At 40.8% G+C, this 14089-nt stretch overlaps 1 protein-coding gene across 13 annotated transcripts in view; it reads right to left on the reverse strand.

Annotated features, from left to right (window-relative positions):
- Positions 1–14089, reverse strand: part of CASK (calcium/calmodulin dependent serine protein kinase) — a 354889-nt gene that overhangs the window by 19997 nt on the left and 320803 nt on the right. For 6 of the 13 annotated variants that reach the window (XM_032842480.1, XM_032842484.1, XM_032842479.1 and 3 more), the window contains 4 exons: positions 12066–12134; positions 10646–10681; positions 8917–9113; positions 1740–1855 (listed from right to left, as the gene is read on the reverse strand). In XM_032842480.1, coding sequence (XP_032698371.1) covers positions 1740–1855; positions 8917–9113; positions 10646–10681; positions 12066–12134 — 418 coding nt within the window. The remainder of the gene's footprint in view (positions 1–1739; positions 1856–8916; positions 9114–10645; positions 10682–12065; positions 12135–14089) is intronic. The other 7 variants (XM_032842490.1, XM_032842488.1, XM_032842491.1 and 4 more) reach the window with 3 other exon arrangements.

The following is a 14089-nucleotide window of genomic DNA, read 5'->3' on the forward strand; positions in this document are numbered from 1 at the left end:
TTTATATATATGTGTGTGTGTATATATATATATATATATATATATATATATATATATGCATATATACATATAAAATGTCAACACATCTTGTGAGCCTGTTAGAAGCTGGTGGAAATGAAGATGAGTTGGCAGGAACCACTGACATTTGGTGTTAAACGACATTCTGCTGACATTACAGTGAGCGTCTTCAGAAAGTACTACTTGAGCATTTACAATTAACAGTCACTAAATTATGTTTAATCTGCCTTAAATATTTCTTCCTTTTATAAAACAAAACCAAAAAATAAGCCATCATCAGACTAGTACTCTGTGGCGGTAAAGAATCAGAAAGGATGTATTTTATTGGAATTAAAAATGGGGTAGAGTGTGGCCGACATGAAGGGAACGACTCATCGTTTAGCTGAACCATTTGAAATGAACCCCTGTGGCCACTCACACTCATCCCACGTGATGCAGTATTTCAAAATGCATACTTTCACTTGCTGATTAAGAAACGAACAATTCAGGGGCACCTGGGTGGCTCAGTGGGTTAAGCCTCTGCCTTTGCCCCAGGTCGTGATCTCACGGTCCTGGGATCGAGCCCTGCATCGGGCACTCTGCTCAGTGGGGAGCCTGCTTCCCGCCCCACCCCCCACTGCCTGCCTCTCTGCCTACCTGGGTTCTCTGTCCATCAAATAAATAAATAAAATCTTAAAAAAAAAAGAAATGAACAATTCAGAGTTTGTAAATAATTTTCCCTGGTGGATGCTAATGACGTGTTCTAACATTCTACAGACAGAAGTGTGTTTTATATTTGTCAGAAACATTATACTGTCAAATTGGGTATGCATGACTGCATTCATTCGATTTTTTTTTTTTGGCCACATGTCTGATTTTTGGAGTCATTTCTGAAACCTTGGGAACTAATCTAATGCCAATATTGGGGCTTGCAATTCCTCAGAACAAGTCCCTTATAAAAAGGGGTCCTACTGAGAAGTTACTGAAAAGAAGTCAATCCCAGCCTCTGTATCAGCATGCACTTCCTTTAGCTTAACTTACATCCTGTGAGTCTTCTGGGAATTCTACGGCAAGGACGGACCATGCTTTTTTGGCATTACAAGTGAATATTTTGACTCAGGTTGAACGCAAGTTTTCATAGAGACAAACAGCGTGAAGGGAAGGCCGAGACAGTGCTCTTGGTCTTTTAGGAGCCAGGAAATAACTGGCAGGGTAGGGGGAAGACAACTAGTCACAGGAACCAACCAAATGCCCTTAGTATCCAACGGGATCTGTGTTCCTTCGGCCCAGTCGCCGGGCCCTTTGCGGCACGGCTCTGTGAAGAGCGTCCCTCTGCCCTTAGCAATGTGCCACAGGGCCGTGTCCAAGGGCTAGGGAGGAGGCAGGAGGGAGGGATATTAGCTCAAGATCACTCTCAGCAAGGAGGCAAGGGTCCTGGTGACTCCGCAAACCCTCGAGCTCTCATTTCTCAGGGGAGGACTGAACATACTGGGTCCTTTTAGTTCCGGAGAAGACTATTTCCAAATAGCACGGTCTTCCTATGAAGCAGAGCTCTGTCAAAGAGCTGGCAAATGACTGACATCAGAGTCGCAGGTAAGGGTTTCGTGCAGTTTGGTAGGCTGATGAGGACCTCGTCGGTTGGGATTTTTGGGTGAGGACTCAGAAGACCGAACTGAGATGTGAGCTCTACCTCTGTCTTTGCCAGGTTCACTCGGCCTACCCACACTCGTATGTTTCCCTACCTGCATTGTGCTTTGCCAAGTATTTATCTTTGTACTGCTTCTTCTTCTTGCCGAACCAAGTACAGCTGGCCTGCTGCTCCTGTTTGGTTTTCTCCATGGCGATGCAAGCGACTCGCCTAGCAGAGAGGGAGAGAGAGAGAAAGAGAGAATCTCCTGTAAAGTTGTATACTGACAAAAATCATTCATTTGAGGACTTGCTATAAGCCTGCATGAACATACTCCTCACAGACCTTTCAAGGTAAAGCTTGCTCTTTGGTTTTCACAACAATTTTCTGGAGATGTTTTAAAAACACAGGCTTATAATAAAATGACATCGCATTCCCGGGGCACCTGCTAACTGATAAGACAGCCAACAACCTAAACTCATGGCCGTGGCACGAGGTGGAACGAGTGTGGGATTTTGAGCTCAGACAGTCTGGTTAGACTCCTGGCTCTATCACTCATGACCTTGGGCCAATTTAGTGTTAGGTGCTTTCCTAGGAAACATACATGTATTAACTCTTTGATCTTTTTAACAACACATGAAATCGTGTCACCACTTTACAGATGAGGGGATCAAAGGACTGAGAGGTTCAGTAATTTGCTCCAAATCACACAGCTTAGGTGGGAGAGTGAGGTCGGTCTGACAACAGAGCCCACACACTTGGCCAGGACATTTTGTTGGCAAGTTTTCATAGCCTCTTGGATGGCTGTCACAAAGGATTAGAACAAAAAAATGTAAATAATGTCCCCAGCACAGTGGTAGGCAAGGTAGATGCTTAATAAACATTCCTATAACTACACGGCAATTCTAGTCTAGGGAAAAACACGAATTAAATCTACAGAATTATAATCAGAGAATTTTAATTTTCTCCTATGTGATTAGAGTATTCAGCAAAAATGTTATTAAAAAGTTCCTCCCCTTAGGTTTAATTTAAGAAAATATTTGTCTTCCGGGATGTTGCTACAGGTGGCTTTTGCTTAATGATTTTGCTTGTGGGCCAACCAGGGGTCCCTGAGTGAGCCACATACAAGGAGAATCCAAAATCACTATCAGAATGACAAGCGATTTTCCCATGAGGTTGTACAGATTTACACCCCCACCGGCAGTATGTGAGAGTACGGGCTATTCCACTTCTTTGTCAACTCTTGGTAGTATCAGTCTTTAATTTTAGCCACCACAGTGGGCAAGTAATGGAATCAGGCTGTGCTTTGAGTTTGCATGTCACGGATTATTAATGAGATTAAGAACCTTTTCACATGGGACGCCTGGGTGGCTCAGTTGGTTAAGCAGCTGCCTTCGGCTCAGGTCATGATCCCAGCATCCTGGGATGGAGTCCCACGTCGGCCTCCTTGCTCATCAGGGAGCCTGCTTCTCCCTCTGCCTCTGCCTGCCATTCTGTCTGCCTGTGCTCGCTCTCTCTCCCTCTCTCTCTCTGACAAATAAATAAATAAAATCTTAAAAAAAAAACACCAAACCTTTTCACAGGTTTATTGGATTTCTTCTTCTGTACAGTGTTTAAGTCTTTTGGCCATTTTCCTTTTCTAGTTGTCTTTTTCTCATTGATTTGTTGGAATTCTCTATGTGGTCTGGATATTATACCCCTGGGGGTTATATGTGTGGCAAATGCCTTCTTCCATTTTGTGGTTTGCTTGTTTACTCTTCCTACGGTATCTTTTGATGAATATAACTTAGTTTAAGTCAAATTTAGCCATCTTTCCCCCCCTTTTTTTTTTTTTGGTATGTTAAGAAATCCTTCCTTGTTCCTGAAGACATTCTTCAATATTACTTTCTCAAGGATATATAGTTTGGGCTTTCATATTTTGGCCTTTAATATGTTAGAACTGATTTTTGTATATGGTGTGAAATTAGGGGCCCAATTTCTTTCTTGTCTTTTTCCCAAATGGATACTCAATTGTTCCAGCATGACTTATGGAAAAGACTATCTATTCCTCACTGGTGATTATTTATGTATGGGAGTGTTTTGGGATTCTCTTCAATTGGTCTATTTGAACATCTCTATGCCCATATCTTATTTTCTTAACGACTACAGCTTTATGGTAAGTATTAGTATCCGGTGGAGCAAGGCCTCCCTCCTTATTTTTCTAGAAGAACATCTTGGCTATTCCTGATTCTGTGCATTTCCATGAAAACTTTAAAATTAGCTTGTCAATTTCAAAAACAATCAAGATTGCATGGAATCTATGAATCAATCTGGGAGGGAGACATCTTTACAACACTGAGTCTTCCAGTCCATGAATACAGTATATCTCCATTTCTTTATGTATTCTTTAATGTCACAATAAATGTTAACATTTTTCCTTTGTCTTGAACATCTTTGTTAGATTTGCTCCTAGCTTGTTGATTAAAAAAAGAGGTTATACAAATGGTGTTTAAAAAATTTTTCGTAATTTTAAAAATTTTCAAACATACACAAGAGTAGAAAGTAATGAACCTCAAATACCTACAACCCAGCTTGAACATTTACTAACTCCTGGCTTGTACTATTTACAACTTATCCACCCTAGATTATTCTGAAACAAATCCAAGTTTATATCATTCCCTCCTTAAATATTCTTAAGTTTCTCTTAAATCTATAGGTTCCTTCTCTCCTTTTCCTTCTCATAATTTATTTACTGTAAAAATGGGTTGGTTGTCCTATAGTTTCCCATTCTGGATTTTTCTGATTTCATCCCTGTAGTGTCTTTAGTAAGACCCCATCTTTTGCATTTCCTCCAAATAGGTAGTTAGATCTAGAGGTCTCGTCAAATTTAATTTTTTTTAAGATACTTTACAGTATTAAGGTGATACAGGTGGTGTTATGTATGGTATGTAAAAAAATTTCTATTTTCTCAGGGCACCTGGGTTGCTTGGTAGGTTGAATGTCCAACTCACGATTTCTGCTCAGGTCATGATCTTGGGGTCCTGGGATCGAGTCCCATGTCAGGCTCCCTGCTTCTCCCTCTCCCCTTGCTTGTGCATGCAAGTGCTTTCTCTCTTAAATGAATAAATAAATCTTTAAATTTTTTTTTTATTTTCTCTTTTCTTGCTGATAAATAGAAATTGATTTCTTTATATTGATTTTATGCCAACCATCTTGCTGAGCTTTCATATTAATTCTAATGGTTTATCTATAGATTCCTTTGAATTTCTACACACAGAAATGTATCACCAGCAGTATTTTTTTTCCTTTCCAGTAGTGTTTGCTGTAGGTTTATTGTAGATGCTCTCAATTAGGTTAAGGAAGTCCCTTCATTTGTGAGGGTTTTAATCATGAGTGGATTTTAAATTCTACCAAGTGCTTTCTCAGCATCTACAGATAGAACCATGTGGATTTTCTTTAGTCCATTAATGCAGTGGATTGGCTTGATTGGTTTTCAAATGTTGAACCAGCTGTACATTCCCAGTACAGACTCCACTGGGTCAAGATGTATTATCCTTGTTATATATTGCTGGATTCAGTTTGCTAATATTTTGCTGAGGACTTCTACATCTGTGTTCATGAGGAAGCCTCGTCTGTAGTTTTCTTGAATTGCCTTTTGTGAATTTTGGTATCAGGGTAATGCTGGTATCACAAAATGAGTTGAGAACGGTTCTTTTTCCTCCAAGTCTCTTATTTTCTCTTGTTCATTGAGGTTTTTTTTTTTTTTTGGTATTCTTTTATTTTTTGGTTAGGAGGAGAACATTTATTGGGAAATACTGTGAACGCTCAGCAACAGCATCATAGTCAGTCTCTGCGTATTACCTAAGTGGCACACAGAGGAGACTGATGAAGCCTTCGCTTTGGGGATTCTTCCAGCACAAGCCAATCCGTGCTGTAGCCATAACTATGGCTTCTGTGAGGCACAGGATCTTTGGAAGCATAAACAAAACTGAGGACTTTTTGACAGGTTAAAAGAGACAAAATCCTGACTCCGTAAAGCTCATGGTACAGTCTATAGACTATCTTACATCCCGTGTTTTTAAGCTTAAGGAATAAAAGTAAAAAGTTCCCAGTAAAATTCTGTGGTGTGGCTATATGGGATGCAGTGACAGAGGAATGAAACTGGTCTTCACCAGCCACTCAGGAAATGACTGCTATTTCTTTTAGCTCAGTAAGTGCAGGAAAACTGTGGTAGGATTTAGGTCAACCTGGAGGGAAATTTCAAACACACGCTTACCATTTTTATTGCTCACTTGGACGAGGGTCTGGTAGACAAGGGGAGGGATGACACATTCAGGGACTCAAAATATATCAAAGGACTTAACTGGTGTGCCTCATCAAGCACGATGAAATTTAACAAGCATAAAGAAGGCATCTGGGTCCACAAACAACTGAATTCTCATTGACGGGATGTGAAAAATGTCACTTGGTAGGAACACCCATGAACCAAGATTCTGGGTCTGGCTGATAGTATTGTTTCAAGTCTTTCTCACTGCTGGGAATGCCTTCTTCTACCTCCAGTGTCTGACTCAGGCCTCAAGGCACATTGTTCCCAGTGGGGCCCTTCCTCATCAGCCCAGCTAGAATCCCTTTCTCCCTCTTCAGTTTTTCTACCTTTACTGAGTTTTTTTCATAATAAGCTGAACATGTTTGAAGTGTACAGCTTCATCACTTCTGCTGTTCGTGTACATTCTTCCCTCTCTCCTCTGGATCCCTAGGCCAACCGATGTCAGTATAGTTTTCTGGAATTTCATATAAATAGAATCATGCGGTATATTTTCTCTCTCTCCTTTCTGCCTGGAAACTCAACAGAATGATTTTGAGTCCTATCCATATTGTGGGTGTCAGTAGTTCACTCCATCATTTGTTCATCTGTTTGATGAACACTTTTGAAAAATTTTGGTGAAATTTTTTGGTGAAACTTTTGAAAAATTGGTGAAAACCAATTGGTTGGTGAAAACTTTTGAAAAATTTTAGCCTTTCTAAAAGGTGTGTGGCCACTGAGGTTTGGTTACTACGTGTTTTGTCCTTGTCAGTTCCTTCTGGTTCTTCTTCAAATCTGCCATGCCGTTAACAGTTTCCCTGCTCTTTAAAGATATTTTTCAAGATTACTGATTACAGGGTTGTTTAAAAACCCTGCCTCCTGATTCTCCTGCATCATGTGGGACTGGCTTTGTTTCCGCTGACTGTCATTTCAGCAGGGCCTCTGTTAGGTCTGGTAGGCAGGTCCTAATTGTTTTCTTCTGTGACTGTGTATTTTTTTTTTTTCCTGACTTGTTGGTCACTGCCCTAGTAAAAGTTTATGTTGGGGGCAGTGGTGGTGAGGAAGGGCTCTAGGATGAGGCCTAGCATTAAGTGTTCTCCACCAGACTTTCTTTTTGTCCGTAACAGATATAGGGAACTACTATTTGTAAAAAAAGAGGCCTCAAATCGAGTGTAAGGTTGGAAACCCCCGGCCGTCCCCAGCGATGTCTGGGCACAGAGCTATTCAAGGCGGACTAGCGGCCACGATTTTTTCAGGGAAACTTTGTTTTCCTTTTATTCGTGTCTTCGGCTTTGCTCAGTGACAAGGCAGCCTTCTCTCCAGTCCCCAGATGTTGGAGGGCAGCAAGGGCACACTTCTCTGCTTGCTTTTAACCTGAGGGCAAAGCCTCTGCAGGCCTGACAATGGGGGAGCAGGTCTCCTAACAGACCCCCTGCTTGTACAGGCGTTAGGTCTTAACCTTGGTTCTCTGGCAGAAAAGTTTTCAGTAACAGACGTGTCCTCTTGGCAATATGGGCTAATTCACTGCTCTATTTTCTATCACTGTGATTAATGGCTTTCATATAAAAACTCGTCACTGAGTTGTCCGATGCCTTTTTGGCTACTCAGTGCTTTTAAGGTAATTTTCAAAAACATACTTTCTACAGCACTTTGCTTTCTTTCTTTTTTTTTTTTTTTCCCAGCAGGAGGATTGATTCAGATAACCTAGTCCCCATGACAGGAGATAGGGAGCAAATCTGCTTTTCCACTGCCATTTCTCAGCATTCTTCCACAGGAGTCGGGAGTTCTAGGTGTCCATTAAACAGGATTTCTACACATGATCTGAGTAGGGAGAAGAGGTCTGGAATCCACATAAGTCTTTTTAAAAAAAATGTTCATATGGCAGGAGGCTAGACCACATTTTGTAAGACGTAAATGTCACTAATGACATAATAACATCATCATGAAGGTGACTCAGAAATCACTTCTGTCCTGCCAAAGCTTGGACTGTCCCTTGAAGATGGGGCCGCGAGTTGGAAGGCTGCCTGTCGCTTCCTCTGGAGGTACCTGCGAGTCCCCGTGGAAAACGATGGCACCTGAAATTCTTATCCACTCCGACATCTAAACGTAAGAATATTTCTGGAAACATGGGATAGTGACGGAGGCAATCACGCAAAGGAAATTAACTGAGAAATCTCTTTAGTGAGAAAACAGTTCTCAGTGTCTATGGACTCGGGTACCTCTGGGGTCTTTTAGCTAGCTTCCAGGATTTGGGGACAAACTGCCCCAATGCCTAATGGTGGCTATTTTTGGTCACATGAAACAAAATTCAGATAGAAAGTCATCTCTTTGCTAGATTTCTCATCTATTGCTAAAGTACTGACGGAGGCAAAATCACCAGCATCTTTCAAAACACAGCTCAAGTAAACGAACAGTAACAATGGCAGAAATATATTTTACTAAAATATATAGTAATCTGGGACTCCTTTCCTCTCAGTTAAAAGTGGCATTGAAGGGGCGCCTGGGAGGCTCAGTGGGTTAAGCCTCTGCCTTCAGCTCAGGTCATGATCCCAGAGTCCTGGGATCGAGTCCCGCACTGGGCTCCCTGCTCAGTGGGAAGCCTGATTCTCCCTCTCCCTCTGCAGCTCCCCCCTGCTTGTGCTCTCTCTCTCTCACTCTGTCTCAAATAAAATCTTTAAAACAAAACAAATTGCAGTTCTAAAAGGACAGACGCAGCATGTGGGAATGGGGGGGCTCTGCTAAGGGACCAGGAGGGGACTGCGACCTGCGACCCGAGGCTAGCCGCTCAGTCTCCCTCTAGACTTTCCTCTCCTTTTATGTAAAACCAAGACCTGACTCCAAGCAGGAATTTGCTAGATGCTGAGGATTTAGAGCTCTTGGATGACTAATCTGAACTTTGTTTGGCTAGTGGAACAAGCAGGTTTTACACCATAAAACAGTAGCAGGTTGACAAACAGATGGTCGGGGCTTTGTTTTTATTGTAAAACAAAACAGAACAACAAAAACATACCATTCCTGAAGTTCAGGAGAAGGAATGAGACCTGCGGTTCCATTTTTGGAGTTTTCCAGTTTACCCTGCCACCAGTTGTGATCGTCCTTACTAATAATCTGGATAATGTCACCAACTCTGAATCGAATGCCAGCTTCTTTGCAGGGGATGAGGTCATCCTTTGCTGGATCGTATTCAAATTGTGCTCTTACATAGATCTATAAAACAGGAGTTTGTGAGAAGGGCTGCCACGGCGATGTGAAAGAAAACAGCTCTAATATAATAACCACACACTAACACTTACAATACGAACAAGACACTAGATGGTGAAGCCAAATGAGGCATGGAGATAGGACACCGAACTGCTATCACTACAAACGGATGGGTGGCCTCTGGTGTGTACAGGTTCAAGCCTCTGCTGTTCTTAATTGTTTAGTAAAGACAAAGACTTAGCTTCTGCTTTTACTGTAACAGACTAGGTCTCTAATTATAGAGAGGTATGCTTTCCATTTTTAAATCTGCATGTATTTAGCTGATGTTATGGGCACGTTATCTGTCACAATCACGTGGCAGCCTTTACACCAGATATACACAGACATTCAGGGCAGGTTTTAACCTCAAAGCAGCACGTGACACAAAAGCAGCAAGCACTGTGTGTTGATATCTTGCTGTAAACTGCCTACAGGACAGCCGGCGGTGTGGCTACACGCCGCTGATAAACTGAAACGTAAACTGCTTTTAAAGCATTTAAAAAATTAATCGTGTTATTGAGCTTTCAAGAAGGATTTTGGCTTTGTATCTGTATTTTCCTCTTCTTAGAGAAGAAAAACGACAAGGGGTTATCATATGGCAGCACTGTACGTATCACTGTATTTCTAAATGCAATAAGGTGATGGATATCTACTGTTGCATCACTTATGTGGTCTTAAGAACAAACTATGCGGGAGTTCTGTCAGGTGCCAATTTACGCACACTTGAACTTGGATGCCAAATTCCAAGAAAATTCCCCATACAAATTCTATCTCTTGAAATTAAATTTGAGTATTAAGGTTTCGGTCACTGTAAAACCAACCTGAAGGCTTTGGAACTATTGTGTGATTATTCTGTTCAAGTTTCCTTGTCAGAAATGCAGCCTGTAAAATTACTAGGTCTCTGCCTCTGCACCTGAAATGCATACTCTTAAAGTGGGTGGCACACCGGAAGCTGCCTGCTGGTGATAGGCAGCGTGTCACTTTCCCCAGGTGACCCAACAGAGGCATACTGGGATGCAAAGCCAGGATGTTCTGAGCTTTCATCGTAAATGGCTTTTAGATACTCACAAGCAAATACAAATTAAGAAAAAGCCTTAAAATTTCAGAAAATTACTGCTTAAACATGGTTGTCAGCACATATGCTTTAGTCATTCTTAGAATTCTAGGAGTTTTGTGACCCTTAACAATTTTTTCCCCAACTCCAGAGGCAGGCCTGTAAGACCAACCCCCCCCCCCACCCCAAAAGGCTGAATTCTTAAACCCTTAACACAAGGTTATCAGGTTGAAATTACAATAACCATCACAGCTACAAAGATGTGAGGAAAAAAATCCTTATAGAAAATTAGTCATGTGTAATGTGTTAAAATGAAATGGTACAAGCTCTCAATGCTTAAATGTTATGGTCCAAAATGCAGACATTATGGGATGGAAAGGGTTAATAAAGGATTGGCTATTCGCAGCTCAGTTTAGAGAAGTTTCTATAGAGGATATCTATTCACCTGTCGTCCTTTTGGTTGGGTAGTTGATGGCAAGTCCTGTAGAATAAAGCCAACCCAGGAGAAAAATTTTCATTTACTTTTCAAGAGTACAAGGTAATTTGTGTGTTCTGTTACAATATGGTTAAAAAATGAGCTAGATTTCAGTTGTAAAGAGATCACAAACATTATTCCATTTCTCAGAAATGTTGAGTTATCGAAAAAAAATCAAACCCAGGCCACTTAGCAGCAAGCTGAGGAAAGCAGGTAAGTTTAAGCAAGAGAGAAAATGTGTTCTTAAGAAACAACTCAGCATCTTCAACACAAAAGCCACTGTGAGTGAAACAGCCCTATTAGAAACAAAAAGAAAACCCCAAACATAAAAGAGCTGTTGCCCTTTTCAACTTAGTCACTGCAATCATTTGGTTTTGAGGAATTCCATGTATTACATGTTAAAACTATTAGAATGAATTCCATTGGTAGCCTATTCGGAAGTTAAAAACAAAGGTCGTTAGGAATTTTCTCCTATAATTTCTCTTACTGATATCATTCTGTTCGAGATGATCTCTAAATTATTGACAATTTTATCGACCGAAGACAGTTGATGTGTTTTTAAAGGGCACGTGGATAGCAAACGAGCGATACTGCTGCGTTTAGTAAAACTCGTGGTACAGTTCTACAGCAGTATCAGCAACTTAAGATTTTGTTACTCTGAAAGGTCAGATGCTTGCACCTTAAGTGCTTCCGTTTAAGTAAATGAAAAACAATTCTTTTCATATTCCAAAATGAATAGTTCTGAAAAAAAAAAGTCAAATTCCAAGTTCAAGTCAAAATATCAAGTACTTTGTGTTAAAGATGTGATAACAGCGTGGCTTAAGTGCAGTTGGAAGCCAGTTCCTTTTGCTTTTCATATCCAGGCAAGGCTTATAATTCACAAAAATATGTGCACGGACCACAATAACAGAGGGCACACCAATTCGTAACGTAGATAGCGGAAACTAAAACAGGTTGCTGATATCACTCAGAATAGACAACTACAAAGCCCGAGAATACCCAGATGCCTACTCTGCAAAATCCTTAAGTTTCTTCATCTTTCTCCAATTAAAAAAAAATTTAGAAATTTCAATAAATTGCCATTTAGGATATCCTTTGGGTAAGGAAGTCTGAGCAAAGTCAGAGAGGCGCCAGTGGGGTGACACAAATATTTTGAGCATGACCAAAGTGATCTTGAACTCCAGTTCTTCCAATTTAACTAATTAAAGGGATTTTTCACGAGAAGAAAATGTTGAAAAGATTTTCCAGGAGTAAACTGCATTGTAGCTGTAGTAGCCTTGTATATCGGCAGAAGACAATATTTTCCACTGAACACATGGAACTATAACACTCATGGCAGGTGGCACCAACAGAATTGTCACACTTTGCTGTGTGGAGCTAGAGTTCTTACCGAAACAGAATTGTTAGTGCTGCTATGACCATTAGCTGGGGACTGCCTGGAAGTGGAGGGGGAATCTCTCTGAAATAAGACACAAGGTTCATTAACACAGAACACTGGCACAGAAACAGAGATATTCACATTAACAGTTACAACCACAATCTGACAGCCGTTTCCTCTGAGGTTTTTTCTTTTTTCTTTTTTTCCAGCTGTAAAGGTGCTATACTGACTTACGTGCATGATTTCACAGAAGTATGAAAAAGTTCTTGCAGTTGGAAGATTCACTTATTGTATGTGATGACTGTGTCATTCATTAATAATTTCTCTCCTGTCTCCAATACTCTATAACCTTGGCTGACTTTAAGTGAAACCCGGAAAAGGGAATTGATATTAAAATCCAATAAAATCCAATTAAAATCCTTTTACAAGGACTGTAAAATGACAAATATTACTGTACACTTATTGTGCTGAAGATCCCAACTGCCTAATTTTTTATTCAAAATTAGGTTGAAAAGTACTTAATAGTTTTTAGGGTACCTCAGTGTCAAAAATTACTGAATGACTCATTTGAAGTGAAACAAATCTAACTCCCCCCCGCCCCACCCCAAAAAAAACTTCTCATGTTGTAATCACCTTGGAGTCTTTCCAGGACAAATATTACTAATAAGGGTAAAAGATAGACATCCACAAGAGAAGAAATCTTTATTCTTTAGATCATTTTAGGAGAATGATTAAAACAATAACCTCGAGCCTCTAAAAATATTACACTTCTGGCAAAAGTCCGAGGAGGCACAGCTACTCTCCCTAGATCTGTTGTCCTCAGTCACAGTCCTCTCTGGGCTCCATTCCCTTATTGTCCAAATCAGCTTTAATGACAAGCATAAAGAGAGGAATAAAATATGCACTGTAGCATTTCTGGTTTAGTGGAGTTCTCTGAAACCTTTGAGATATACATGTCTGCTCAAAAGACATTTGTTTTTTCTAGAAGATATGCAGAAAACTTCTGGAGCTTGTTAGCTTTTTGAATAACGGGCTCCCTTAGAAGAGCATTCTCAAATGCTCATGAGCAGATCGGTTTCTAGGTGCCACCCCCAGAGAAGCAAGTCAGCTGGGCCAGAGTGAGGGCAGGGTCTCCCGTCTTTTGCCCGGGGAATACTGATGCGGGTGGCCAGAGAGCCCTTCTTTAGGAAGTATTGCCCTAGCTGGGAAGAGTCCAACCACAGGCTTGAATTCTGCCAGGGCACCAGAGTGTCAAACAGGGTGGGGGTAGGGCTAGGAGGAGAGTATCATTTTTCCTACTATTCAGAAGTAAAGAAGGTAAGGGGGGGCTCTTCTGACTCAAGTGTAGAATTTGTATGTGTAATACTGGTCCCACCCTAAAACTAGTTCCACCACTTAAAAAACACAAGAGAAACTTGTATCTTAATAACTAACAATATCCTCTAGTTAGCTAAGAAAACACAAATCAATCGTATTCATTGAATGTCTTCAATGCTGACAAATGGTATGAGGACCACCTACGATGTTAGAATATTGGAATGCTTCACATGAGAGGTGTGTGTGACATTCTCTCTTCCCTGGAAGGTCTGTGTTCTAGGTTACAAATTACAAAACTATGAATCCTGGAGCAGAAGTAGCTCTCTGTTTTCTTTTGAAATATAGTATTCACTGAAGTTCCATAAAAAGCCACCAAGAGGAGCTCAAAACCTGATAGAACAGAAACCCCAACTGTCACGGTGCACTAAAAAATATCCTTGACCAAACTACAAATTCTTAGACATATCTTCGATAGGTTCGGAAAGCAAAGCCTCTGAGTTTGCTTGTGAGATTGACAGCCTTACTAGGGTCTGGAAGAGGCACTGCAATTTCTCCCTCAACTTCTCCTGGGTACGAATTCAATTTTCTAGATGAGTTCCAATAAGTCACTTGTCAGTCTTGAAAATCATCTGTAGGAAATATGTTCTTCCCACCGAAGTACACAGACTCGGGAGATGCAACGAAAAGGATCAGCTTCAAATAATTATGCTCGAGCTGAA

This window comes from Lontra canadensis, unplaced genomic scaffold, assembly GCF_010015895.1.
Source record: "Lontra canadensis isolate GAN:19392208 unplaced genomic scaffold, GSC_riverotter_1.0 scaffold131, whole genome shotgun sequence".
Classification (NCBI taxonomy): domain Eukaryota; kingdom Metazoa; phylum Chordata; class Mammalia; order Carnivora; family Mustelidae; genus Lontra; species Lontra canadensis.